The sequence below is a fragment of the Ovis aries genome, chromosome X (assembly GCF_016772045.2).
Source record: "Ovis aries strain OAR_USU_Benz2616 breed Rambouillet chromosome X, ARS-UI_Ramb_v3.0, whole genome shotgun sequence".
Lineage (NCBI taxonomy): Eukaryota > Metazoa > Chordata > Mammalia > Artiodactyla > Bovidae > Ovis > Ovis aries.
In genome coordinates this window covers 131173567-131199603 of record NC_056080.1, presented here as the reverse complement: position 1 = coordinate 131199603, position 26037 = coordinate 131173567, and the positions used below count along the sequence as shown (strand labels likewise).

At 37.0% G+C, this 26037-nt stretch overlaps 1 protein-coding gene across 1 annotated transcript in view; it reads right to left on the bottom strand.

Annotated features, from left to right (window-relative positions):
• Positions 1-26037, bottom strand: part of IL1RAPL2 (interleukin 1 receptor accessory protein like 2) — a 1188406-nt gene that overhangs the window by 291586 nt on the left and 870783 nt on the right. Inside the window, exon 6 of the mRNA XM_060407601.1 lies at positions 12598-12672. Coding sequence (XP_060263584.1) covers positions 12598-12672 — 75 coding nt within the window. The remainder of the gene's footprint in view (positions 1-12597; positions 12673-26037) is intronic.

The window sequence follows — 26037 nt, the reverse complement described above, 5'->3', positions numbered from 1 at the left end:
GGCAATTATATGAAGATAATTAAATAACTTAGAGATGAGTCTCAGTAGAATTATGGTATTGAAGTAGGTTCAGTAAGGTGGAAAGTAAATGATATATGGTAAAACAGATGATCTATGTATAAAAGCAATTGGGTATGGACAGGAAAAATACAGATGGGACAGTGTATCTTGAAAAGGAAGCAGGATACAGACAGTGCTTTTTTTTTCCAAATATGTATTTTGTTTCGTATGGGAGAAAATTTAGTCATGTATTTTGGGACAGAGTTTAAAAATGCAGTTCAAAGAAAGAATAATTGATAAGTAACAACAGATGTGGGAAGAGGTGGAATCAAGACCCGTGTAGATAATTTAAATTTGGAAAGAATTCATGGCACCTCTTCTTCCTAAAATAGAGGAAAGGGGAAAAGAAAAGATAAAAATTGAGACAATTTGAAATACAGAGGGGGCTTTGGAGGTTTTTATATTGAATGGCCTTGGTCTGTTTGTTCAGTGACTTTGGATATGATACTGGTTTCCAGATCTGTAGAATTAAATAAAAATGCACTGTTTCCTTCTGCTATGAAAAAAGATTACTGGGATGTAGTTAAATGCTGATGAGAGCAGAGTAAATACAATAAAACAACCCATTTGAAGAAGACAAACTGGAAGATGATTAATATAATTATTATTTGGCATATACAGACATGACGGAAGTCTGTTAATAGAAGCTTTAAAAGAAACAATACCCTAGTGAACTAACAGAATCATGGACTCACCTTTGACAAATGAGAAGTTCTACTCTTACTTAGCTATTTCTACACATTGTATGAAGGCAGGGTCTCCCCCTCATCTTTTGCAAAATTTAACATGTATCCTCCACTAGCATCATCTTGTTTTTGCTCGTGTTCTCCTTAAGAATACTTCACATATCAGAAGAATGGAAAAAGTAAAATATCAGACATCAACACATAGAATCAAAGAGCAAACACAGGCTACCAATCTACAAAGTTTAAGACCTAGTCTGATATACTAAGTGCTCACTCATGAGAACAATTGTTGCCAGCTTATAAGTGGCTCTGCGGATAAAGAATCTGCCGCCAATGTGGGACATCTGGGTTATATCCCTGGGTTGGGAAGATCTCCTGGAGGAGGGCATGGCAACCCACTCTAGTATTCTTGCCTGGAGAATCTCATGGACAGAGAAGCCTGGTGGGTTACAGTCCATGGGGTCACAAAGAGTTGGACACGCCTGAAGCAACTGAACATGCACATACGTATGCAAGTTAGTGACTAGACTGAAATAAAAAATAGCAAAACATCCAGAAGTGACTAGTAGATCATCACTGCTAAACATCTGTACATGTTTAATAGCAGAGTCAATAGATCGTCTGATAATTAGTCAGGCATTCATTCAGTACCGATCCAGCTGATTCCTCACTATTATGTTCAGTTAAACTGCCTGTGGGCATCACAAAGAACGTTGATCTCCCCATGTGTCAATGGTTAATAATGACTCACCCTGTTTTCCAAAAATATTAAAGAAATTAAGTAAATAGTACCTGAAAAAAAAACTTTGATTTACTTAGAGAAGTATGCTACATAAACATGAGACATGATTATGAAAATTAATCCTTTCCCTTCTACAATTCTTTTATCTAAAATTATCACAATTCTTTCCTATCCAAAGAACTTAACATTTTTCCATAATTGAGGTAGGGGTTTTTCAGTTTGGCCTTAACCAGAATCCCCTCTCCTTTACGGCAGGTTCTCATTACAATTGTTCACATTCCTTTTGTTTCTTTGCTGGCTCATCATCACACCATTGTCGTCATCTCACCAAGTAAAAAAATCTCATCAAACGGTTTAGCTATTAAGTGGAAAATCATCATTAGAGCAATGGGAGGACTCTCAACACGTTTGCAACTAAGGAAAGCAAACCGTTATAGGCCCTCCATGGACCAAAGCTGCTATTCATGGAAAACAAATGTTTAAAGCATACACAAAATATTAATATATAGAAGCTCCTGGGTTGATACTGCGTTTGTAAACAAAACCAATCTGTATTTTTGGACATGATGCATACACTATTAATCTAATTTTAAAAATTCAGATACTGTTTCTGTTAGAACTGGTCTCAAGCTAGGTTTGCCTTTCACTTTTTTGATGGTGCTCCTTTTTCACCCATGTGTTCTTAAACTGCTCCTAACCTCCAGGTGTGTCCTCCTTTGCATCTCTCTAAGCCCCAGTTCTTTCCAACCTTCTTTTTGAGGGACCATGCCCAGTGGCCTTCCCAGGTGGTGCCGTAGTAAAGAATCCACCTGCTAATGCAGGAAATGCAGGTTCGAGCCCTGAGTCGGAAGAAGATCCCCTGGAGAAAGAAATGGCTACCCACTCCAGTATTCTTGCCTGAAGAATCCCATGGAGGGAGGAGCCTGGTGGGCTATAGTCCATGAGGTCACAAAGAATAGAGAATGACTGAACACAATACATGCCCAGTGACAATACCTTTCTCTTATGGAAATCCAATGTCAATTCTTCCAGTTCATATGCCACTGTCTTTAACTTTTCAGTATCCATTTGTTGCTTGATTTTTGGATGGTTTCTTAGTCTCACTTTCTCACCTTGATAAGAACCCAAGATTGGCATGCTCTTTTACCTGACCTATTTTCTCACCACCTTGCTGTAAGCTTCCAGCCGTCAGGTTGTTACCTTGACTCTAGACTATCAGCTATGGCATCAGAAGCCTCTGAGATTTTCCTCCAGACCTCTTGCCTGTCCCTTATTTTGTGTTGAGTATGATCTGTGGTTCTCTACTATAACCGTACAGAAGATAATTAGGGAAAGGATGGGGAGGAAAGCAGGGAGGTTTTTTATATTTTCCAGTTAACAGCAACGCATGTACCTGTTAACAAAACCAGACATTTTTATACTACTCCTGATAGCTCTATGTGATTTCTGGAAAAAACTATTTCTAAGGGCTTGCCAGGTGGTGCAGTGGTGAAGAATCTGCCTGCCAGTGCAGGAAATGCAACTGATGCAGGTTTGATCCCTGGGTTGGGAAGATCCCCTGGAGTAGGAAATGGCAACCCGCTCCAGTATTCTTGCTTTGAAAATTCCATGGACAGAGGAGCCTGGTGGGCTAGAGTCCATGGGGTCTCAAAAAGTTGGACATGACTGAGCACACACACACAAGGGATCAAAAGATATTCCAAGGTTTAAGCCACATCTGGACAAATAAAGTGTAGAAAATAATTAAGGGACTTATTTAAATGATGAAACACCATCCTTCCACTTCAATTCTGAAGACACTTAAAAGCGTTTACATGTGAACCACCAACATGATATTTCCCTCAATTTTTTACGTTTACCTATAATATGAAATCCACTGGTATTTATATAAAATAAGCTATTTGAGTTGGAAGTGGTGCCTAAATTATTATTTTTCCCCTAGTTCATGTTGGATGTTAAGACATAGTCAAAATATGTAGCTTTATTTTTTCCCTTTTCAGATATTTAAAAAGCATACACTAGCCACTACTCAAAATGCACTAGAAGACAAAATTGCTGAAAAGTATTATAAAGCTGGTGACATTTATGTTAATATAGACAGAACACGTTATTGGAGAATAGTGTCCTTAGTTGATACATATTCCTAAGAAGTTCCCAAAGCAGAGAGTTTCCTAATGTATTTTCTAGTCTCTAATCTATCCTTAGTGCCATTGAGTGACACAGATGAATTTTTTGGTATTGGTTCAGATGATGGAGCATACATGCAGCTTTCTGGTCATTTAGGTGTAAACGCCTTTGGAAAGTTTTTATATACTGTCTTGTGTTTCACAGTCTGTTTTCAGGTATGCCTATAGCTTCTGAATTACTTTGCCATTTGAAAATATGCTTTGGCATGTATTACAATGGTCAAAATTTCAAAATAATGCTTTTTAACTCATTTCTATTTTCCCACTGAATTAATTCACACTTGATACTCTTAACTTATTCATATAGGATCACTTGCCTTCTATCCAAAATTCTTTTTTTAATAATGGAACAAAACTAAGTCCCCAGGAGACTGTGTAAACAATAGTACTAACATTAGTGGACATTATGGGTAAATGTTAAGAGTGTCAACTTAGGTCTCACTATTTATAAACTGCTCACTAACATCTCTGAGCCAAATTTTCTCATTTTAAAAATGGGCCATAGACATTTCTCCAAAGACATACAAATGACAAATAAACACATAAAAGATGCTTAACATAATTAACCATTTTGGAAGTATAAATCAAAACCAAAATGAGATACCACTAAACACCTGCTAGGATAACTATATCAAAGAAGTGGAAAATAACAAGCATTGGTAAGGATGTGGATAAACTGGAATGCTTGTGTATTTCCACTGAGAATGTAAAATAGTGTATTTGCTTTGCAAAAAATCTGGCAATTCCTTAAAAGGTTAAATATAGAGTGACCAATGACCTGACAGCTCTATTCCTAGGTATAAATGACAATTCAAGAGAAATAATAACATACGTCCACACACACAGAAATTGTACACTACTATTTATAGCAGCATTGTTTATAATAGCCAAATAAAGGAAACAAGAAAAATGTCCTTAAGTTGATGTATGGATAAATAATATTTGTTATACCCATACAATGGAATATTATTTGGCAGTTAAAAAGGGGTGAAGTACTGATATAAACTATAATATGCTTGAACCTTGAGAACAATATGTTAATAAGCCAATCACAAAAGACCACATGTTGTACAAATTCATTTATATTAAATGTCCAGAATAAGCAAATTTATAGACAAGGAAAAATTATGAGCAGATTGCCTAGAGATGGTGGTGGGAGTGAAGGTAGGGGACTGAGAAGTGACTGCTAGTGGGTTTGGAGTTTCAGGGGGCATATTAAAATGTTCTCAAATGGATTGCGGTGAAGGTTGCACAGCTCTGAATGTGTTAGAATTAATTGAAGTATATGATTTGTCAGTCAGCTGTATGGTATATGAAAAATATCTTAATGATTCTCTTAAAAATGGGACAAATAGTTGCATCTATCTCATAGAGTTATTGGGAGGATTAAATGATATAATGCATATAAAGTATTCATATAGTGTCAGTATATAGTCGTGTGAAAAGTGAAAATGTTAGTCACTCAGTCCTGTCTGACTCTTTGTAGCCACCAGGCTCCTCTGTCCATAGAATTCTCCAGGCAAGAATACTGTAGTGGGTAACCATTCTCTTCTCCAGAGGACATTTCTGACCCAGGGTTTGAACCTGGGTCTCCTGCATTGCAGGCAGATTCTTTACCATCTGAGCCACCAGGGAAGCCTCAGTACATGGTAAGCAATCACTAAATGATAGCTCTATTGCTACTATGGATTACCTGGTAGCTCAGCTGGTAAAGAATTTGCCTGCATTTCAGGAGACCCTAGTTCGATTCCTGGGTTGGGAAGATCTGCTGGAGAAGGGATGGTCTATCCACTCCAGTATTTTGGGGCTTCCCTGGTGGCTCAGCTGGTAAAGAATCTGCCTGCAATGTGGGAGACCTTGGTTTGATCCCTGGGTTGGGAATATCCCCTGGAGAAGGGACCACCTACCCACTCCAGTATTCTGGCCAGGAGTATTCCATACAGTCCATGGGGTTGTAAAGAGTCAGACATGACTAAGCAACTTTCACTTTCTACTGCTACTTAATACTACTGGCAATAAAAACTATTTAAGAGTAGTAGAGTTATTATTAAATAATACTACTAAGTATTATTATAACAATAATATCTATTATTAGAACTATTACTAAATAATCTCTGTCTACTTCATATACAGTTATAATACATATAATACAATTGCTATAGTTGTTAGTATATTACTAAAATGTCCCTATTAGCCTGATAGCTTTTCTGAGGATATAATTTGGGGCCTTAGGTAAAGTTACCATACTCAGTACGCTATAAAAAATTAACAAACTCTGCAATCAGACAAATCTAATTGAAATCCCATTTTTACTGGTTACTAAATACGTAGCCTTGGAAAAGTTATTTTATCTGTCTGAAACTGAGTTTCTTCACCTGCAAAATGGTTCAACAATACCTACTATTACTTTGGGCTCTTGTGAGGAATAAATAAGACAGTGTATGTACAAATGCATATTGTAGTGTCTATACATAGTAAATTCTCAAATAAGTTTTAATATGCATAAAATCATGATATTGGCATTAATGAAATTGTGATGAAACACCCCAAAGTTTATACTAATATGTCAATGAGGCATAAACTTCAGCAATGCCCCAAAATAGCAATATACAGAATAGAGGTCTGGTCAACAATTATGCTATTCCTAAGGTGTGTGGCTCAGAGGTTAAAGTATCTGCCTCCAATGCGGGAGAGCTGGGTTCGATCCCTGGGTCAGGAAGATCCCCCTGGAGAAGGAAATGGCAATCCACTCCAGTATTCTTGCCTGAAGAATTCCATGGATGGAGGAGCCTGGTAGGCTACAGTCCACGGGGTTGCAAAGAGTCGGACATGACTGAGCAACTTCACCTTCAAGGTGTTTATAATTAACTTGTTATATTAAAGATAAATCTTAAATAAAGTGTTAACATTTTTCCTTTCATTATCAAGTGGCTCAAACAAGTATCATTAAGTTATATAAATTTAAAGTAAGTAAACCAGTGTCAGTCTCAAGCATCAATATGACAGCCAACTCTTATGGAAAAAGCTGGCCCAGAATTTCCAAAGCTGTGAATAATGCACACATCTTACAATCTGGGGAATAGAATGGCTTGCAGTTTGGGATAGCTCAGGCTAAGCTTGTACATGTTATCCTGTAAAAAATAGATCTTTTGGAAACAGTTCACTAACCCTAGAATATCTACAAGGGACAGTAAATGCTGCCATGAACCAACTCCAAATGTGTGTGCCAAGAATGCTAAGTGAACTCATGATACCCTTCTTCCTCTCCAAAGTCTTCACTTATTCAAGATTAAATAAAGGTTTTCAAGGAGTTATTCGAAGTTAAAAAGCACAGGAGTATACAAAAATTAAAGTAATTTAAAGCAATCCCTTGCTACCAGAATTATATACATGCATATAATGTGATTCATGATACATATATATGATTCCAGCTAATGGAATACTCATATATTGCTATTTATATTTATATGAATTGTGGCTTGACATTTTAGCTCAGTTGGTTGGTGACCTGCTTTGGATTATTTGTTCTATGACAACTTGAGAAGTAGTTGACTGATTTTGCTAAACTGAAGAGACTCAGGGAGATCCTAAGTTTCCATCTTCAGTATTTACCATACTGAAGGAACGGTGGTTATTTTATTATTATAATATATTATATCCTGGCAATTTTTGATTATTTTAAAACAATTTAATACTTGGAATGAGGCTACAACATTTTGTCATTATATTGAGTGAATCTCAAAGAGTATGGAATTGCTAATTTATGAGGTCCTGCCACAAAGAAATCACCCTCCCTTTTCCCATCTCTGTTTTGGCCATTATCATGTGCGTATGCATGCTAAGTTGCTTTAGTCCTGTCAGACTCTGCAGTCCTATGGACTGTAGCCCGCCAGGCCCCTTTGACCATGGGATTCTCCAGGCAAGAACACTGGAGTGGGTTGTCATGCCCTCCTCCAGAGGATCTTCCCAACCCAGGGATCAAACCCACGTCTCCTGCGGCTCCTGCATTGGCAGGTGGGTTCTTACCACTAGTGCCACCTGGGAAGCCCAAGCTGTTATCATATTGCATTGTAATTCTACTTACACATCTCTCTTCCCCACTAGACTTAGAAACACCTTAAGGCCAAGGCCCTCATTTTATTCACCTCTATATTCCTAGGATCTAACACAGTATTTGGGATTCATTAAGAACTTGGAAAGACTCTGATGCTGGGAGGGATTGGGGGCAGGAGGAAAAGGGGACAACAGAGGATGAGATGGCTGGATGGCATCACCGAGTCGATGGACATGATTTGAGTGAACTCCGGGAGTTGGTGATGGACAGGGAGGCCTGGCGTGCTGCGATTCATGGGGTCGCAAAGAGTCAGACACGACTGAGGGACTGAACTGAACTGAACTGAAGAACTTAAAAAACGTTTTAAGGTAAATTGAGTTAAATAAGAGGAAAAAAAGGGAGATTTGACTGAATAGCTAACTTCCTAATTTAGGGTTCAATTAGTTATTTACTTTTGCCTTGTAGTCCTAAGTATTGCATTAAAACTATCTTTTCCCTTATTCTCTTGTAATATACAGTGGTCTTTTAGGGGACTTAATATAATTTTCAGTAGAAACTGATATGCTGGTGAAATCGATTTCTGACCAAGATTAACACTCCTTATACACACAGAGAAAGTTTGAGCCTGTAGGACAAAGCACAGTCATTAAATATGAATTTAAACAGCCTGTAAAAATAAAATAAATCCTGAATGAGATAGATGAGAAATAGAGAGAATCTTTTGTATTGGATCAGATTCATCTGGTATTCCATTAGCTTGGGATTATTCCACGCCTCTGAGTTTTTCTTATATAATTTAGACCCCCAGGTTTTAACTCTTTAACACAAAAGAGAAAATAAACAGTGTTTATATTCATTTTATGCATAACGCTGACTGGTAATTTAAGTCTTAGGAAACTTCCAGGAAAAATAGCTATCATCATCAATGAGAAGAACAGGGTACATTTCCAAATTCACCTTTAATTGAAATTAAATATCACATTTCAAATCTTTCCATCCACATGTGTTCATGGGTTTTTCAAAATTTCTAGGAGTCTGTTACAGTTTGTAAAGCATGCATTTGGGTTCTTTAAAAAAAAAGCTGAATCCCAAAGAAAGCTCTAACTAGCATCAACACATTTCAAGTGGGGCAGATGCCTCTATGACGTTTTAATAATTTGATATTAAAACATAATATGAATTAATATACTGTGATAGTGTTATTTTTTCTTATAAAACCATTGAAAATATATTCCTTTTCAACTGCCAGAAACCTAATTAGCCCTGGTATAGCAAAGGTTTATTCATCAAATTAAAAGCTAAATTTACCCTTAGAGAGAGAAAACAAATAGAAGATTATAGGACCAATTTGGATTTGTGTGTGTTTTTAATGCATTGCTTTTGTCTTTATAGTTCATACATTGCCACAAGCAGTTTTAGCTGAATAGGCTTGTTTTGTGAAAACAAAAGTTTTAATGTTATTTAAGAACATGTTTATCATCTCAAAAGATATAGTTATTTGGTTAAGATTAATCTTCTTTCAGCATCACAATGTGAACACAATTTAGCAACAACCAAACTGTCATCACTATGTCAGCAAAAAGTATGTAAATTTCTAGAATCTTGTGGATGATTAATTGATTACACTATAGGAGAGAGAAAGTCAAGATGCTTATTTTCCTCTAGAGACACAACAACATATCTGTACTGATGCCAACTCCGTGCAATACAAAGTATTCATTTCAACCCCAAATTTTCATTTACTAGCTTGCCTTTACAAATATGCAGAATTGAAAACTTATTGTATTCCTCAAAAAAGCACAAAGTAAATAATAATTCCAGATCATGTTTTCAAAACAGTCTTGAAATCGATACTTAAATAGCTCCTATAATGTTTCTAATTTGGCATAAAATGCGTGCGTGAGACTCTTGTTCATGGGGAAAACAGAATTCAAGATATTCTGGAGAAAATTAATTAACGTTTGCTCTGTGTATCTATTGTTTGACAAACTACACCTAGCTTAGTCGCTAATGATAAACATTTTTGTTTATGACTTTGAGGGTCATAAATCTAAGAAGAGTGCAGTTCAAAGGTTTATCCCTGAACTTAAAAGTCAGGGCATCTTGGACTGGAGGATTCACTTCCAACATGGGTTTACACTCATTCACTCACATGTCTGCTTCCTTGGTTCTTTTTTGGCCTTTCTTTCATCAAATGGTATCTCATCCTCTAGGGCCTCTACACGTGGCTTGAGTTTCTCACAGCATGGTAATCTGAGACCAGACTAAGAGACCCAAAGTGAAGTTATGAGATTTATTTTGGCCCAGCCTCCAATATCCTCAAATATCATTCCTTCCATACTCTTATTGGTCAAGTATTTCCCAGACAAACCAGATTCAAGGGGGGTGGAATGAGAAACTACATTTAAATGGTAGGGATAGGAGAAAAATCTGGGGCTAACTTTAATCCACTATAATGTTATCTCAAAAATTTTAAATATTGGGATTTCGCAAATCTGAACTTGGTAATGTCCTTAGCCATTTAGTTCAGATTGTTATATTTTGGGTAGTTCTCATTTCAGTTCTAGTTTTAAGGATATCTGAAGCTGCATGTGCTTGGTAAATTTTAAAAAATGAAGGAAAATAATTTCTAGAGGTTTTGAGACCTTACTGAATCCTAAAACTTTTCAAGATATACACAAGGATGTCCAATCACCCCAGTTATCTTTCTCTAGCTCAATTTTATGCTTAGGATTTCTAAGCCCTCATCACTCTGTCTACAGAGCCCTCCACACACACACTGAAGAGTTCTCTGACATTTAAAGAGCTCCCAACATCACCTTACTGTTGAAGCATGAATAAATTACAACACAAAATGATTTCCATTTGTGAATAAACAGTACTAAATAAATGTGTGGAAAAGTTAAAATCACTTCAAATTAACCAGTCATGTGCTCCTTGGAATGCCAAAGATCTTGTTCAACTGATTTTGTTTTTCTTTCTCAGAATTACATGGTTGATTTAGCATCTTGGAGAAACAGCCTTTCTGGAATGAAAAATGGGCAGGTTTCCATTTTTCTGTCAATAAAGTTGTTTTCAAATTATGCAACAAAATAAAAACTGAAACCTTCAGCCTTGCATCTAATGTAAATTGGAAGCAAATTACTTTAGTGCTTTTACGGGGTGATATTGGTGAGTTATTTTGACATATATATCTAAGTTGGAATATATATATTTTAGGGATAGTCCTGAATAACACAGACAAGTGTGACACCCAGTGAATCTGAATGAAATTTACTCCCTACAGAAGTTTCCCTCCTTACTTTAGAGCAACATTCCTCAAACTTTTCTGTTGAAGTTTGCTTAATGGCAGAGGAAAATGAAGAAGCATCTCCCTAGAGGCCACAAACACAAAATTTAGTCATGTTTTCTTTGAAATGGTTGTGCGAATTTTGCTTTCTACTCTTTATTTCATGTTTTCATATAAAAATAACTTATCCATTTGAATCTTCAACAAATGATACAAGATCATTTTATGGTTTCATGTAATCCCTGGCAAACCACTGAGTACTCTTGAGGTATTTTATACCAGTATGGATGGAAAGATGTAAATAAAACTTACTGAAACAGTGTGTCAGCACATCTAGATTTGGCTTTAACAAAATGTGAAAGACTCTGCAAAGTAATACACAGATGGTGGGGAGAGAGCCATAGTCTAATACTTTGTCATTATCTACAAAATATTCAGCATTTTCACAGCCTTCTCTCGATAACATGTTTATTATTTTGTTTTTGTTTTAAAATATTTAACTCTGGCACTCATATGTATGGCTAGGCTGAATTAACTATAATGTGCTATGTTTCATTTTTTAAAAATGAACAAGCTCTTAAGAATAGGTGAGAGGAATTTCTCACATATTTTCAAGATATAAACAAGCCTTAAAAAATAAAAATTGGATTGGAAAGATCAAAGTTTGAGTAAAAAAATTCCAAAACGAGTCAAATATTGGGGCCAATTCATCTCCCCTGGCTATATAATTGGTAGGTACCACTGTGGTCATATATTTCAATGTCACATACCCAAAGTACAACTAATAACTTTGCCAGCATATTTACCTCGTTATCATGTTTAGTATTAAAGAAATTATCTGAAGTGAAAAATGGAATAAAACCCAAGATAGATGAAAGCTCACAGATGTTAAATAAAGAATGTAGTTTAATGGACATGGTTTGAAAGAGACACTAGCAGGCCTCTGAGTTTTAAGCTTAAAGTTCTTAGAATATAAGGATTAGTCATAAGAGACTCAAAAAGAGGCTCAACACCTTGCGTCTTTATTTCAATCTGTAAAAAGACAGTATCATCCGTAAATCAACTTGTTTCTTTTTGTTACACTATATTATTTATAAACATGCAGGATCTCAACCTAAAACCAAGTTTTAAAGTTTTAAATAGTCTTGAATTGTGCCACCGGAAATAATATTATCAAATCATTCTACAGGTTGTACTGAGGGGCTGTTTTACTTTGAAAAAGGGCTTGTTCTCCAGGAGTTAATGCCCTCTGAATAAAAATTTTGTATGGACAAGCATGAAAGTTTTCTGTACCAATCACCAATGCATGACACCCTGGAATCTATCAATGACAGAGTCAAAAAGCTCTGTCCTATAGCACAGTAAATACCCAGTGTAACCAATTAGTATTACCATTCCTTGATGCAATACAAACTCATCCTTAAACTGCTATTGCACTGAACTCCAGGGTTATAAATGAGCAGACACAAATTGATTTGCATAAATATCAGTAGCAGTAAACCTTTCTTGGTTCATGTAATTTTCTCCATCTGTTAACAGAGAGCAAGTTTAGGATCTATTATTCCCTGACGGAGACTTACCCAGCTGGACATCTATAACACTTGGATGATTCTCCATGGGGAACAATGGCTTGGGAGGTTTGTCTGTGAGTAAAGCTAGAAGAGAAAATGAAAAACGGTAATGAAACAATTGAAATAAATTACAGGATGAGAAAGATTCTATCCTGTACGGTATTTAATGTCTGTAAACTTAATAGTATGTAAACATTTATCAGACAGTGTTCCTGCATGAGTTGTTACTCTATCCATACAATATCCATTTCCTAGCACATTTAAAGTGCTGTTGATTCACTGTAAATTGGCTACTTACTTTGAAAGCTACACTTTCCAACAAGATCAAATGAATATCTACTTTGAATGGTTTTATAAGCTTGTGAGTGTAAAGAAATAGAGATTTTAAAAGTATAATCATATAAACATTAAATCTTCATACCCACATAAAATATTCTTTTTTTTTTGCAAAGTCTATGTATTTAATTAATTGTTCAGTTTTCTATAATGACACTATGACAATACAGCCCCAAATATGTTTTGCCCCAAAGTATATGTTGCAAAGGGGGGCACATATTTTCCTATAACTCAAGGGAAAGGTCACAGGATGTCAGAGAACATGTATATACTTCCTCATTTTAGTCTGTTTCATTAATGACATAAATCCTAATGAACATTTCTGGTGGATTGAAACTTCTGCACCTCTGAACCATCCCTCACTCTCCATCTCAATCTCTACAACAATATAACAAAACACTGGTAACTTCATTAGTATAATTGATAATTGATCAAAAATACTGAACAAATATATTTTGCCCACTATGTCCTGTGCTAAGTGTTAAGGGAAAAGAAGTAAAATTTTCATCTTTGCCTTCAAAGTAAAACCTAGGAGTATGAACACAGAAGTAGCACATGAACTAAAGAGATTAAAGAACAAAGCAGACAACTTAATAAAACATTGTACATTGAAAAAACTATAAAACATCTTGTACTTCATTTGACTGGGTTAGAGAGAACTATCCCAATGTAAGAGCTCATATTGCAGCTGAAGATTCTATGCTGGCATAGAGACTTCAGGCAATTCCCATGACAGGAGACTGGGTTCCATTCTTGGGCAGAGAACTAGATCCCAAGTGCCTCAACTAAGAGCTCATATGCTGCAGCTGAAGATTCTGCATGCTGCAATGCATAGAGAACATCCAACAGGCCGCAATTAAGACCCATGACAGCCAGATAAAGAAATATGTATGTATTTATTTATTTATTTAAAGCTATACAGGGTAAAGGAATGGAGAAAGGACAGGTCAATATTTGTTGTCAGGTTGGGCAAAGTTTTGTGAAGGAAATGAGTCTCCACACAGACTACAAGGAGTGGAAAAGATTTGGAAAGGCAGAGTAATGAATAAGAAACACAGGAAAAAATAACATAAATCAAGGAATAGAGGGCTTCCCTGGTGTTTCAGCTGATAAAGAATCTGCCTGCAATGTGGGAGACCTGGGTTTAATCACTGGGTTGGGAAGATCCCCTGGAGAAGGGAAAGGCTACCCACTCCAGTATTCTGGCCTGGAGGATTCCATGGACTCTATAATGCATGGGGTCGCAAAGAGTAGGACAGGACTGAGCAATTTTCACTTAGCAAGCACACTGTGATTAAAGTTGAAAAGTCTGGTAAGAAGGAGTTGAGTGGGGTGGGGTAAAAGTAAGTTGTTCATGATGTGGATTAATTGCAAATAACACTTTATATAATTGAACTTGGAAATAACACTTAATATAATTGAGCTTGGAAATAACACTTGATATAATTGAGCTCACTTCTGGAGGATCCTGAGACATATGCAGAGGAATCTGGACATGATATAGTAGACTAGAAGACCATTGTAAAGTTTTGGAAAAATAGCAACAAAAGACTATCTATCTAAAAGACTATCTATCTTTAGTGCTATCTAAAGACAAATGGCTTGATATGTACAAAAGTCTTGGGGGGAAAACACAGCTAAGAGGATTCAGTAACAATGCTGCAGTGAGGGGATAAGGAATCAGATTATTGAAGTCTAGAGAAGTGTTTTTTAAAAATGAGGCAAATTTGAGAGGCACCTAGAAGAAAGAAATGTAAGGACTTGGCACATAGATGTAAAATGCTTTATGACAAACATTATGTGACACTAATATTTATATCTTGAGTTCCTTTTAATTATCTCTGTGTTTATGCCTTACTTCAACTATCCAGCTAGACTCTTACCTATCTAGGGGAAATGTTTTACACTTCTTTATAATTCACAAGCGACCTAGAATAGGGCTAGGCAGGTAAGAGATAATCATTAAAGCATTGTTAATTGATTGGTTTAGGAATTCTTGCTGACATGAGAGAAGTTCATCTCATATTTTCAAAGATATTTAAAAGAAAAAGAGAGAAACAAAATTTGGGCACATGATAGGTAAGGTTGTGCGCTAAGTAGCTTCAGTTGTGTCCGACTCTTTGTGACCCTATGGACCATAGCCTGCCAGGCTCCTCTGTCCATGGGATTCTCTGGGTAAGAATACTGGAGTGGGTTGCCATTTCCTTCTCCAGGGAATCTTCTCTACCTAGAGAGCAAACCTGGGTCTCCTGCACTGCAGGCAGACTCTTCTCCACTGAGTCACCTGGGAAGCCCATGTAAGGTTAGGGAAATGCACAAACGTGGCGATATACACACAAACAATTGTGGATAACAAACAAAGGCACCAGAAAAGAGCTTTACATAACATTAACTTTATCTTCCTCATATCCAAACTGTTCAGGAAAATTTTAGTGAACTTTTCTCATTTTTCCAATAAATCTTTGTTGATGACCTGTAATGCATCTTGTCCTTATGGAATTAAGTGATATATTTTTCTAACTAAGCTGATTGTAGCATAATATAGGCAAACACACAAATTCAATATCTATAGTCTTCATTGCTTCAATATTTCAGTTATTCATAATACCTTTATATTTGAAATTAAAAGAATATACTTTAGACAAAATTTAAATATTTGTATACAAAACCCAGTCACAATAGATGTTCAATTTTGTTGTTTGCTATTGTTTGAAACAGCAAAATATTGAGTACTACCAAAATATCCATCAGTAGGAGTCTGGTTAATAAAATTATGTTACTTTTAGATAGTGATATATTATGATACATCTACTTAAAAGAATGAGATAAATCTGTATGTCTATCATGAAATCTCTCTCTTTTTAATTTAAATTTATTTACTTTAATTGGAGGTTAATTACTTTACAATATTGTATTGGTTCTACAACACATCAACATGAATCCACCACGGGCATACATGTGTTCCCCATCCTGAACCCCTCTCCCACCTCCCTCCCCGTACCATCCCTCTGGGTCATCCCAGTGCATCAGCCCCAAGCATCCTGTATCTATCGAACGTGGACTGGCGATTTGTTTAAATATCTCTAAGATACACTATTCAATGAAAGAAACAAGGTTCCAAACAGTGTGCATAATAATACTATCCGTTTTGTGAAAAATATACGTGTGCATGCACATGTGCTATGCATTTATAAGTTGGTATAAGCATGGAATATTTCTGAATGAATACATGTGAAATTCATAACTGATTTCTTCTGAGGAGAAGAACTAGGTGGCTGAGGAATAGTGGTGGATAGGTTAATTTTCACTGTATACCTTTTGCACATTTTGAACAACACACTGTGTATTAAAAACATGAATAAAATTAAAATTAAATAAAGTCCTGCCACCTACATTTTATTTATAAAAGAATAATTTTGGTTATCTGATACAATTATTGTCAATTTGCCTTACACATCTAGATTATAGATACTTTGACTGCTGGAAACTGTTCTTAGTATTATTTTCAAATATGTCTTGCCACCAAATGTATTATTTGGAATGTGGTAGGTGGGAAGTAACTTTAGGTAATGTATTTCATGCTCAAAGATGAATATGTTGTCTTACTTTCATCAGGATATGAATTTGGAGTCATGGTTGCCCCCCATCCTAAAATTTGCCATGGACTATGGATATATTTACTCTGGTTTTATTACTGTTAAGTGTCAATTACTAACATTTATTAATATTCATGATAATTTTAGGTGTCTTACATTCACAGGTGGTTCATAATTTTCAGTTATGTGCTTTCAGATACATTAGTTCATGTGATCTACACAATGACTTGGAAGGTAAGAAAGATAGAATTATGGCCCCCTTAGAGATGAAGCTAAATGAAGCTTATGTTATCTCATTTGGTGCCCCCTTGTGATCAAAATCTCCTATATGCAGAATGGAAAGGAAGATAGACATAACTTGTAGGCAGGAAACAGGTAAAAAATGTTAAGTACTGAATCAATTATTTTAGTCTCTTTGACTACAGACTAATCAGCTAAGTTGAGGTTCCCAGGCCAGTGACAGTGTCAAACAGTCAGCTGAAACACAGCTTCTAGAGAACATTTTATGCATATACATTTTTCCCCTAAACCCATGAATGAAAGGAGATGAACTTGCACTTATCCTAACACATCCCAGTGGGATGTATGGGCGTGGAACCTCATTAAATTCCAATATCATGTCTAGGCCTGGGAACTGCCAAGAAGTGCAGAACATTTGTGATGATAAAGCAGCAACTTCAGCAGTTCATCTGGATCCTGACCAGAAGCCCACAGACAAATCTATCAGCGTCCAGCATAATTACAGCATTTGCAGATTAGCTAGAGCACACACTGCCATGAGCAGGCAAGCTCATTTCTTTCTTCATCTTCTTTTTTTAAACCTCATCTGAAAATCACAATTACTGTTTGGGAAATGAAGGGGAGAACTGTCAATACCAGGCCCGATGAACCACACAGTGGAGATTTACTGTTTTATTAGAAAACTTATCTTGGACTTCTAGACTAATTGAGGTCTGAGCTAGTCTTTGAAATTGCTGCTCAAGCTTCACATTTTGATGGAAAGAATGGGAGCAAGGGATGCAGTTTGGTACTAACATTTAAGTCCAGAATTCCTCCCTGCATGTCCCTCTGTAGCTGCTCATGTTTAATTATCCTTAAATATAATTGCTATACAGAGTATACCATAGTATTAGTCTTAATGTGCTAGTGAAGCTATGACTGTTACCGCCTGGTTCTTCCTAAAGCTAAGTTTTATATGTTTGATACTGACTTTTCCGAGGAGAATGTCCAAATTGCCTCTTCCGTTTCTATTGCAGGCAACAGTTGTATCTACCTGTGCAACCAGAAGTTTGATTTGACTGAAATGATGGATACATTTCTGTGAACTTAGTGTGAGAAATCAGTAGAATCAATTGTTGGACTGAATAAATCAATTTATTGGACTATACTGCCTAAGAGTTACATACAGTTATTACAAGTTTCATTGTCCTCTTTTGTTGATGTGTCTCTAATTAGACTTGCCAGCAAGCCAAGCAGGAGGGGATAGAAGGACAGCTGGATGCAAAGGACACTAAGTATGAACCCACTAGAATCACAAAGTAACTATTTAATTTTTATGAATGAAGACATTATGAAATGTGTATGTTTAGCTCAATGAAATGTATCCCTCCAAATCCATCCAATATCAGCACGGAAATCATACTCCAAAATCATTAGTTTCACCACAACATTTAACCATACAAAATCTCCCAGTGTTCCCTATATTTATAAGAGGATAAAATCTGAACTTATCAGATGCGAATATAAAGGCAGCTATGATACAGCCTTAAAAATAACAACAACAACAAAAAAAACACAACTCTTCCTGCATTCTTACCCATTGTTCGACTTTATCTGTACTTTGTTTGGCCAAGTTACTTGCCTGATTTACACATTGCAACTCTGCATCTAAGCTTACAGACAAATTATAATAGTTACCATAATTATAATTTATTTAGTATCTGCCATGTGCGTGGCCTCTTTCAAGAAATTTTATATTACTTTTTACAAGTAACTTTCTCAAATTCAAGGAGCTCTTGACTTGTAAAAGAGGAATCCGAACTGAGTTATGTCTGACTTCACCATGCTGGCAATGCCTTTCTAAGACCTTCTTTTTCACCATCCCAAGTCCAATCTATCTTCCAAAAGCCAGTTGAAGTCCTACATCCTACAGAAAGCCTTCCCTAATAAAAGCCTAAACAAACCTTTCCTCTCTCTGAAATCCTAAAGCAAGTAAATCTCTTTCTGAAATCCTAAAGAAAGTAAAAACTCTTTCTTTGAACCATTCGTTTGGTTCACTGTATATGTTGCTTTAAAAACAAAGTTCAGTGCAATCCCTATCAAGCTACCAATGATATTTTTCACAGAGCTAGAACAAATAATTTCACAATTTGTATGAAAATATAAAAACCTCGAATAGCCAAAGCAATCTTCAGAAAGAAGAATGGAACTGGAGGAATCAACCTGCCTGACTTGAGGCATACACACTGAGGAAACCAGAACTGAAAGAGACACGTGTACCCCAATGTTCATTGCAGCACTGTTTATAATAGCCAGGACATGGAAGCAACCTAGATGTCCAACAGCAGATGAATGGATAAGAAAGCTGTGGTACATATACACAATGGAGTATTACTCAGCCATTAAAAAGAATACATTTGAATCAGTTCTAATGAGGTGGATGAAACTGGAGCCGATTATACAGAGTGAAGTAAGCCAGAAAGAAAAACACCAATACAGTATACTAACGCATATATATGAAATTTAGAAAGATGGTAATGATAACCCTGTATGTGAGACAGCAATAGAGACACAGATGTATAGAACAGTCTTTTGGACTGTGGGAGAGGGCGAGGGTGGGATGATTTGGGAGAATGGCATTGAAACATGTATAATATCATATAAGAAACGAATTGCCAGTCCAGGTTTGATGCAGGATACAGGATGCTTGGGGCTGGTGCACTGGGATGACCCAGAGGGGTGGCATAGGGAGGGTGAGGGAGGGGGGTTCAGGATGGTGAACACGTGTACACCCGTGGTGGATTCATGTTGATGTATGGCAAAAGCAATACAACATTGTAAAGTAAATAGCCTCCAATTAAAATAAATAAATTTAAATTAAAAAGAAAGACAAAAGCTTAAAAAAAAAAAAAAACAAATTCAACTTCATTTTATATGGTTATTTCTAGTCTCCCTAACTAGATTTTGAAGTTCCTAGATGACAAGAATCATGTCTCGCATAACCCAACAATTAAGATAGTGTCTGATACTGTGGAACAAGTAAACACAACCTTCAAATTAATTTTCCTATTGAATTCTTTCTGTAAAAATGGGTGCTTCTCATATAGGGTTCTTAGGTTACAAGGAACAGAAACACACTCTTGTTAATTTAAGCAAAAAGGGAATTTATCAGAAGGATGTCTCAAGGATGGACAGGATGTCTGGGGGACTAAGTTTAGATACAAGAAAGAATCAGGCCAGGTCTAGATGTACAGGCAAAAGGGGCCTACGCCACAATTCTATCCTGATTCCATCACTGGACTGAATTCACTCCAACTTGTTTTCTGTGTTTTTTAAATTTGCTTTGTCTTGTGTTGCATCTTGTTTTCTGACCTCGTGTCACTTTGAGCAAGATTCAAAATCTGAGGAAAGAGAAGCTGAAGGGACAAGTTTTAAAGTCCAGCCCTAGCCAAGACTGCATACACACCCCGAGGAAAAGAAGAATCTCCCTAAAGCAAGATTTCACAGTCTCAGCAATATTATTAATTTTCAGTGCCAGATAATTTTCTCTTGGTGGTGGCTGTCTTGTGCATCACAGAATGTTTAATGGCTTCATTGGCCTCCAGCCACTCAATGCTAGTAGTAACCTCCCCGAGCTGTAACACCCCAAAATGTCTCCAAATATTGGCAAATGCACCTAGGAACAAAAGCACCCCAGGCTGAGAACCACTGTCTTGCAGGAAACTTAGGTTCTCTGTTGTTCTGAGGGAACTGAAGATCTTCAGAAAGAAGATTTGGGAACAGTCTTCAAATGGGAAAAGAAAATGGAGGTCCTTAGTAAGCAAATTAGGTTGAAGGAGAGCCAGGAATCTTGTTAATATCCTTAAAGATTTCCTGTAATCATGAAAGGAGATTATCCAAGTCTAGCCAAAGTAGCTGACTAGTTTCGAGATTTCATAAATTGAACACAGAATGAACCCAGACATTGCCGAGTTCTGTAAACACCATAAGCCTTACTATTTCTTGGAAAGGACTGTCTCTTTCTGAGTTAACTTCAGAGACTTCCTAATTCTAAATTATAATGCACATATTTTACTGGCTACTTAATAAATATGAAGTCCCATATACTATGAAGGTTTCGTTTCTATTACTAAGAATCCCCTGTTTAGGTAATCATTCAGGAAACATATATAATAAATATGATTATTTAATATCATCTTTAATCCTCCAAATCTGGAAACCCAAACAGTACCAGCACTAGATATAATGTGTCTCCTTTGCTCTAAGCTTCCTCTTTTCGTGTACCCTATTTCGGAGGAGCTTCTTTTCCAGCCTGATTTTATGCACCCAGTATGTCTCTCTAAACAAAACTTGCTGCAAAGAAACCTCTGTGATTTAAATATTAGTATGAACTTAAGATATCTGAACCTCGTTTCCTAAGGATAGTCGCTTTCAAAGAATTGTCTGGAAATGTGTAAGGGCAGGCTTTATTCCTTAGTAGAAGGTTAAACCGCAAGCACATAACTGACCCTAGGACCCTTCTCTTTACCCCTGTCTTTACACTGGTACTGGTCAACAGACAGGGTAGGCTTCAGCAGAAGTTAATGAAGACAGATACAGTTATTTTCAAGATTCCAACCAACATTACTATGAGTGATTTCTCTACTTAACATTATCTTAGGAAAGAGAGTCCAGACATAGTTTAAATTCAATAACACATTAATGTCCATTAAAAGTCTTGTTTTCCCTCAGTCTGTTACTACCTCCAGCAACTAGGCGTGTGCATGCTCAGTCATGTCCAACCCTCTGAAATCCCATGGACTGCAGCCACCAGGCTCCTATATTCGTGAAATTTTCCAGTCAAGAATACTAAAGTGGGTTGCCATTTCCTTCTCCAGGGGATCTTCTTGACTCAGGGATCAAACCTGTGTATCTTGCACTGGAAGGCAGAGTCTTTACCACTGAACCACTTGGGTGGCCCTCCATCAATTAAGCACTACAGCAATTAATTTTTTATAAATATTTCTCCACAAAAACTCAATATTTTTGCCTCATTTAAAATAGGAGGGGGCAGCCTGAAATATTATTCATCTATCAATGCCATCCAGAAAGAATATGTATTCTCTATCTGTTCTAGCTATGGTAGAAAAGCTATGATGGGTCTGGAAAAAAAAAATCAAGCCAATGATTCCAAGAGTCATTGTAGATTTGTTTCAAATCACTGATGGCTTGACCTTCAGATATTTGGATGTGCGTCTCCCATACCTCCCTACTCCTACCTAAAAATAATTCCCTTTAGTTAAGTCACTATTTGGAGAAGAAAATGGCAACCTACTCCAGTATTCTTGCCTGGAGAATTCCATGGACAGAGAAGCTTGGCAGGCCACAGTCCATGGGGCCGCAGAGTTGGACACAGCTGAGAGACTAACACACACACAAGTCACTATTACTGATGGTGGTGGCTCATGATCCTAATGTATGCATTTAAAAGATAAAATTATTGAAAACCTTAGAGGTAAATGGACAAGGAGGTCATATTCATAGGATTAAACTGTTCTTTTAATACAAACACAGTCTAGTTCCATTAAAATACTCCTGCCATCATTTAAAGCCATTCCAAGTATTTGTCTTTATTTAGCATAAAACTTTGGAGAAGGCAATGGCACCCCACTCCAGTACTCTTGCCTGGAAAATACCATGGACGGAGGAGCCTGGAAGGCTGCAGTCCATGGGGTCACTGAGGGTCGGACAGGACTGAGCGACTTCACTTTCACTTTTCACTTTCCTGCATTGGAGAAGGAAATGGCAACCCACTCTAGTGTTCTTGCCTGGAGAATCCCAGGGATGGGGGAGCCTGGTGGGCTGCCATCTATGGGGTCGCACAGAGTGGGACAAGACTGAAGTGACTTAGCTGTAGCTGTAGCATAAAACTTTAAGTCAGGTATTTTCTTTGACTCAATAGGTGATCCTTTAACAAGCAGATACTAAGTTTCCGGGGAAGTGCTAAATGTTGATATCTGCCAGGCCATTGTTGCCTGCACAGCTCAGAACTCCTGACCTTCCCATCCCCAGCAACTGCTCTGGGCATGTGGCTCAAAGACTTTATCCTGCCTTGCAATTCAATGGATGTGCCTTGAGGGTCATGAATGGTCAGAGTTGCTGTGAAGTTGCCCTAAGGTGCCCTTTCCTCTAGATTCCTTATTTATTTAAACTAATATTTGAGTTTTGAGCAATGTATGAGCTTTGGGAAAGCTTGAACATAAAGGCAGGGCAATTTCTTCTCAATGCCATTTGACATAGGGCCCTTCTCTGGAGAGAACAATGTTTATTCAGCACAAATCTGCCCAGACATAAAACAACTTCTTCAAACTTGAAAAGGAAACAACCTTGGGGGAAATGGAAACTTAAACAGAGGTTGTGACAGTAGGATTTTTTTTTCCTCTCTTTCTCTTCACAGAACATGCTTTTTCTTCACTTTTGCATTTTCCCCCTCAAGAAAGATTTTTGCCTTCTGTGTTTAAAATAGTACTCCCGGGGCACTTAAATTGTTGATGTCTGACACATTCCAAATGTGGTTACTATCAAATAAATTACATAATATAGTATACTTCTGAGCTCCACATACAACTTGGGATATAGTTAGCACTAAAATAATAAGAGGTTACACATAGAAGACTGATTCATTTTATTTTTTCAGCTTTATTGACATATAACTCTGTGTAAGTTTAAGATCTTGGAGGGGGAAATGGCAACCCACTTCAGTAGTTTTGCCTAGAGAACCCCCTGGACAGAGGAGCCTGGCAGGTATGGCCCATGGTGTTGCAAAGAGTTGGACATGACTGAAGTGATTTAGCATGTATGCACAAATTTAAGACACACATGTATTGATTTGATACACTTTTATATTGCAATACAATTACCACCATAGAGTTAACTAATACCTCCAGCAGGTCACATAATTATAATTTCCTTTTTGTGGTGAGAACATTTAAGGTCTACTCTCTTAGCAATTTTCAAATACATATTGCAATAATGTTCATTATAGTCACCATGCTGTGTATAAGATTCCTGGAACTTACTCATCTTCTAATAAGTTTGTACTCTTTGACCAACATCTCATTATTTTTCCCACCTTGCAGCTCCTAGTAACCACTGCACTAGTCGCTGTTTCTATGAGTTTGGCTTTTTTAAAATTCCACATATAAGTGGTATCATGCAGTATTTGTCTTGTCTGACTTATTTCACTTTTAGTACAGTGCCCTCTAGGTCCATCCATATTGTCACAAATGGCAAGATTTCCTTTCTCAAAGAGGAATAGTATTCCATCATCTTTATTAGATAGATCAAGTTTCAATTTGCATCAAGATCCTCATTGGCTTTTGTGGTTACTGATCTGTCAGATTCTAGAAATTTGGTCCTGATAGGCTTAGGAATATAATAAGATACTCAAAGATGGATAATTTTGGAGCTAGACAAGCACTTATTTGTTTAATTTATCTGGCTATTTTGACAGATGAAGAAATTGAAAGGCAGGAAAAAAGTTGCTAAACATTATATTGCGAATTAGTGATAAATCATAAGACTAAAATCCAGGTTTTCTGAATTAAAGATCAATATTCCTGCCACCGCCCCATGGCTAATATTGATTAAGCATGCCACTGCAGATGGTGACTGCATGCATGAAAGATGCTTGCTCCTTGGAAGAAAAGCTATGACCAACCTAGACAGAATATTAAAAAGCAGAGACGTTACTTTGCCGACAAAGGTCCATCCAGTCAAAGCTATGGTTTTTCCAATAGTCATGTATGGGTGTGAGAGTTGGACTGTGAAGAAGGCTGAGCGCCGAAGAATTGATGCTTTTGAACTGTGGTGTTGGAGAAGACTCTCGAGAGTCTCTTGGACTTTAAGGAGATCCAATCAGTCAAACCTAAAGGAAATCAGTCCTGAATATGCATTAGAAGAATTGATGCTGAAGCTGAAGCTCCAATACTTTGGCCACCTGATTTGAAGAACTGACTCATTGGAAAAGAGTCTGATGCTGGGAAACATTGAAGGCAGGAGGAGAAAGGGATTACAGAGGATGAGAAGGTTGGATGGCATCACCAACTTGATGGACATGAGTTTGAGCAAGATCTGGGAGTTGGTGATGGACAGGGAAGCCTGGAGTGATGTAGTCCATGGGGTCGCAGAGTTAGACATGACTGAGCAACTGAACTGAACTGAGGCATTCCATGCCAAGCTCTTTTACATTCATTCCATCATTAAATCCTCAAAACAATATATGAAGTAGGTCCTAACATTATCAATATTTGACAGATGAGAAAACTGAGGATCAGTGAGATTAAGTGACTTGCCTAAAGTCATATTGCTGATAAATACATTATGGGTCCAGGATTCAACCTAAGTCTATTTGACTCTTGAGTCTGAGCTCATAGATACTACTCTATACTGTTACTTCTCTTCCTTGTTTTTTGACTTCAAACTCTGTTTCCTTTTTACTCAAAACATATCCGGTTTCCATAGAAGCATCTCAAAATAGTTATTTTATTTAATTGATGGAGTTTGAGAATGAACTGACTGAATACCTTTTCTCTCTCTCTCTCTCTCTCTCTTTTTTTAAATGCTTATTGGAGTATAGTTGCCTTACTATGTTTTGTTAGTTTCTGCTGCTGCTAAGTCGCTTCAGTCGTGTCTGACTCTGTGCGACCCCATAGATGGCAGCCCACCAGGCTCCCCTGTCCCTGGGACTCTCCAGACAAGAACACTGGAGTGGGTTGCCATTTCATTCTCCAATGCATTAAAGTGAAAAATGAAGTTGCTCGGTCGTGTCCCACTCTTAGTGACCCCATGGACTGCAGCCCACCAGGCTCCTCTATCCATGGGATTTTCCGGGCAAGAGTGCTGGAGTGGGGTGCCATTGCCTTCTCCTGTACAGTAAAGTGAATCAGCAATAACAATACATATATGCCCTTTTTTGGATTTCCTTACCATTTAGGTCACCACAGAGCAATGAGTAGAGTTCCCTGTGCTCTACAGTTCTCATTAGTTCTATCTCATTAGTGATCTGTCTTATATATAATATCAATAGTGCATATATGTCAATCCTAATCTCCCAATTCATCCCACCCTCCCCTTTCCCCTTTTATATCCGTATGTTTGTTCTCTATGAATGAGTCTCTCTTTCTGCTTTATATAACTTTCTCTGCATCTATACAATTCTAATAGTCAAATAGTGGGATAAAAATTCAATTTGGATTATTTGGTGTTATTCATTCTTTCAATCAGCTGACAAAAGTTTATAGCTTATCTATTTTAAAAT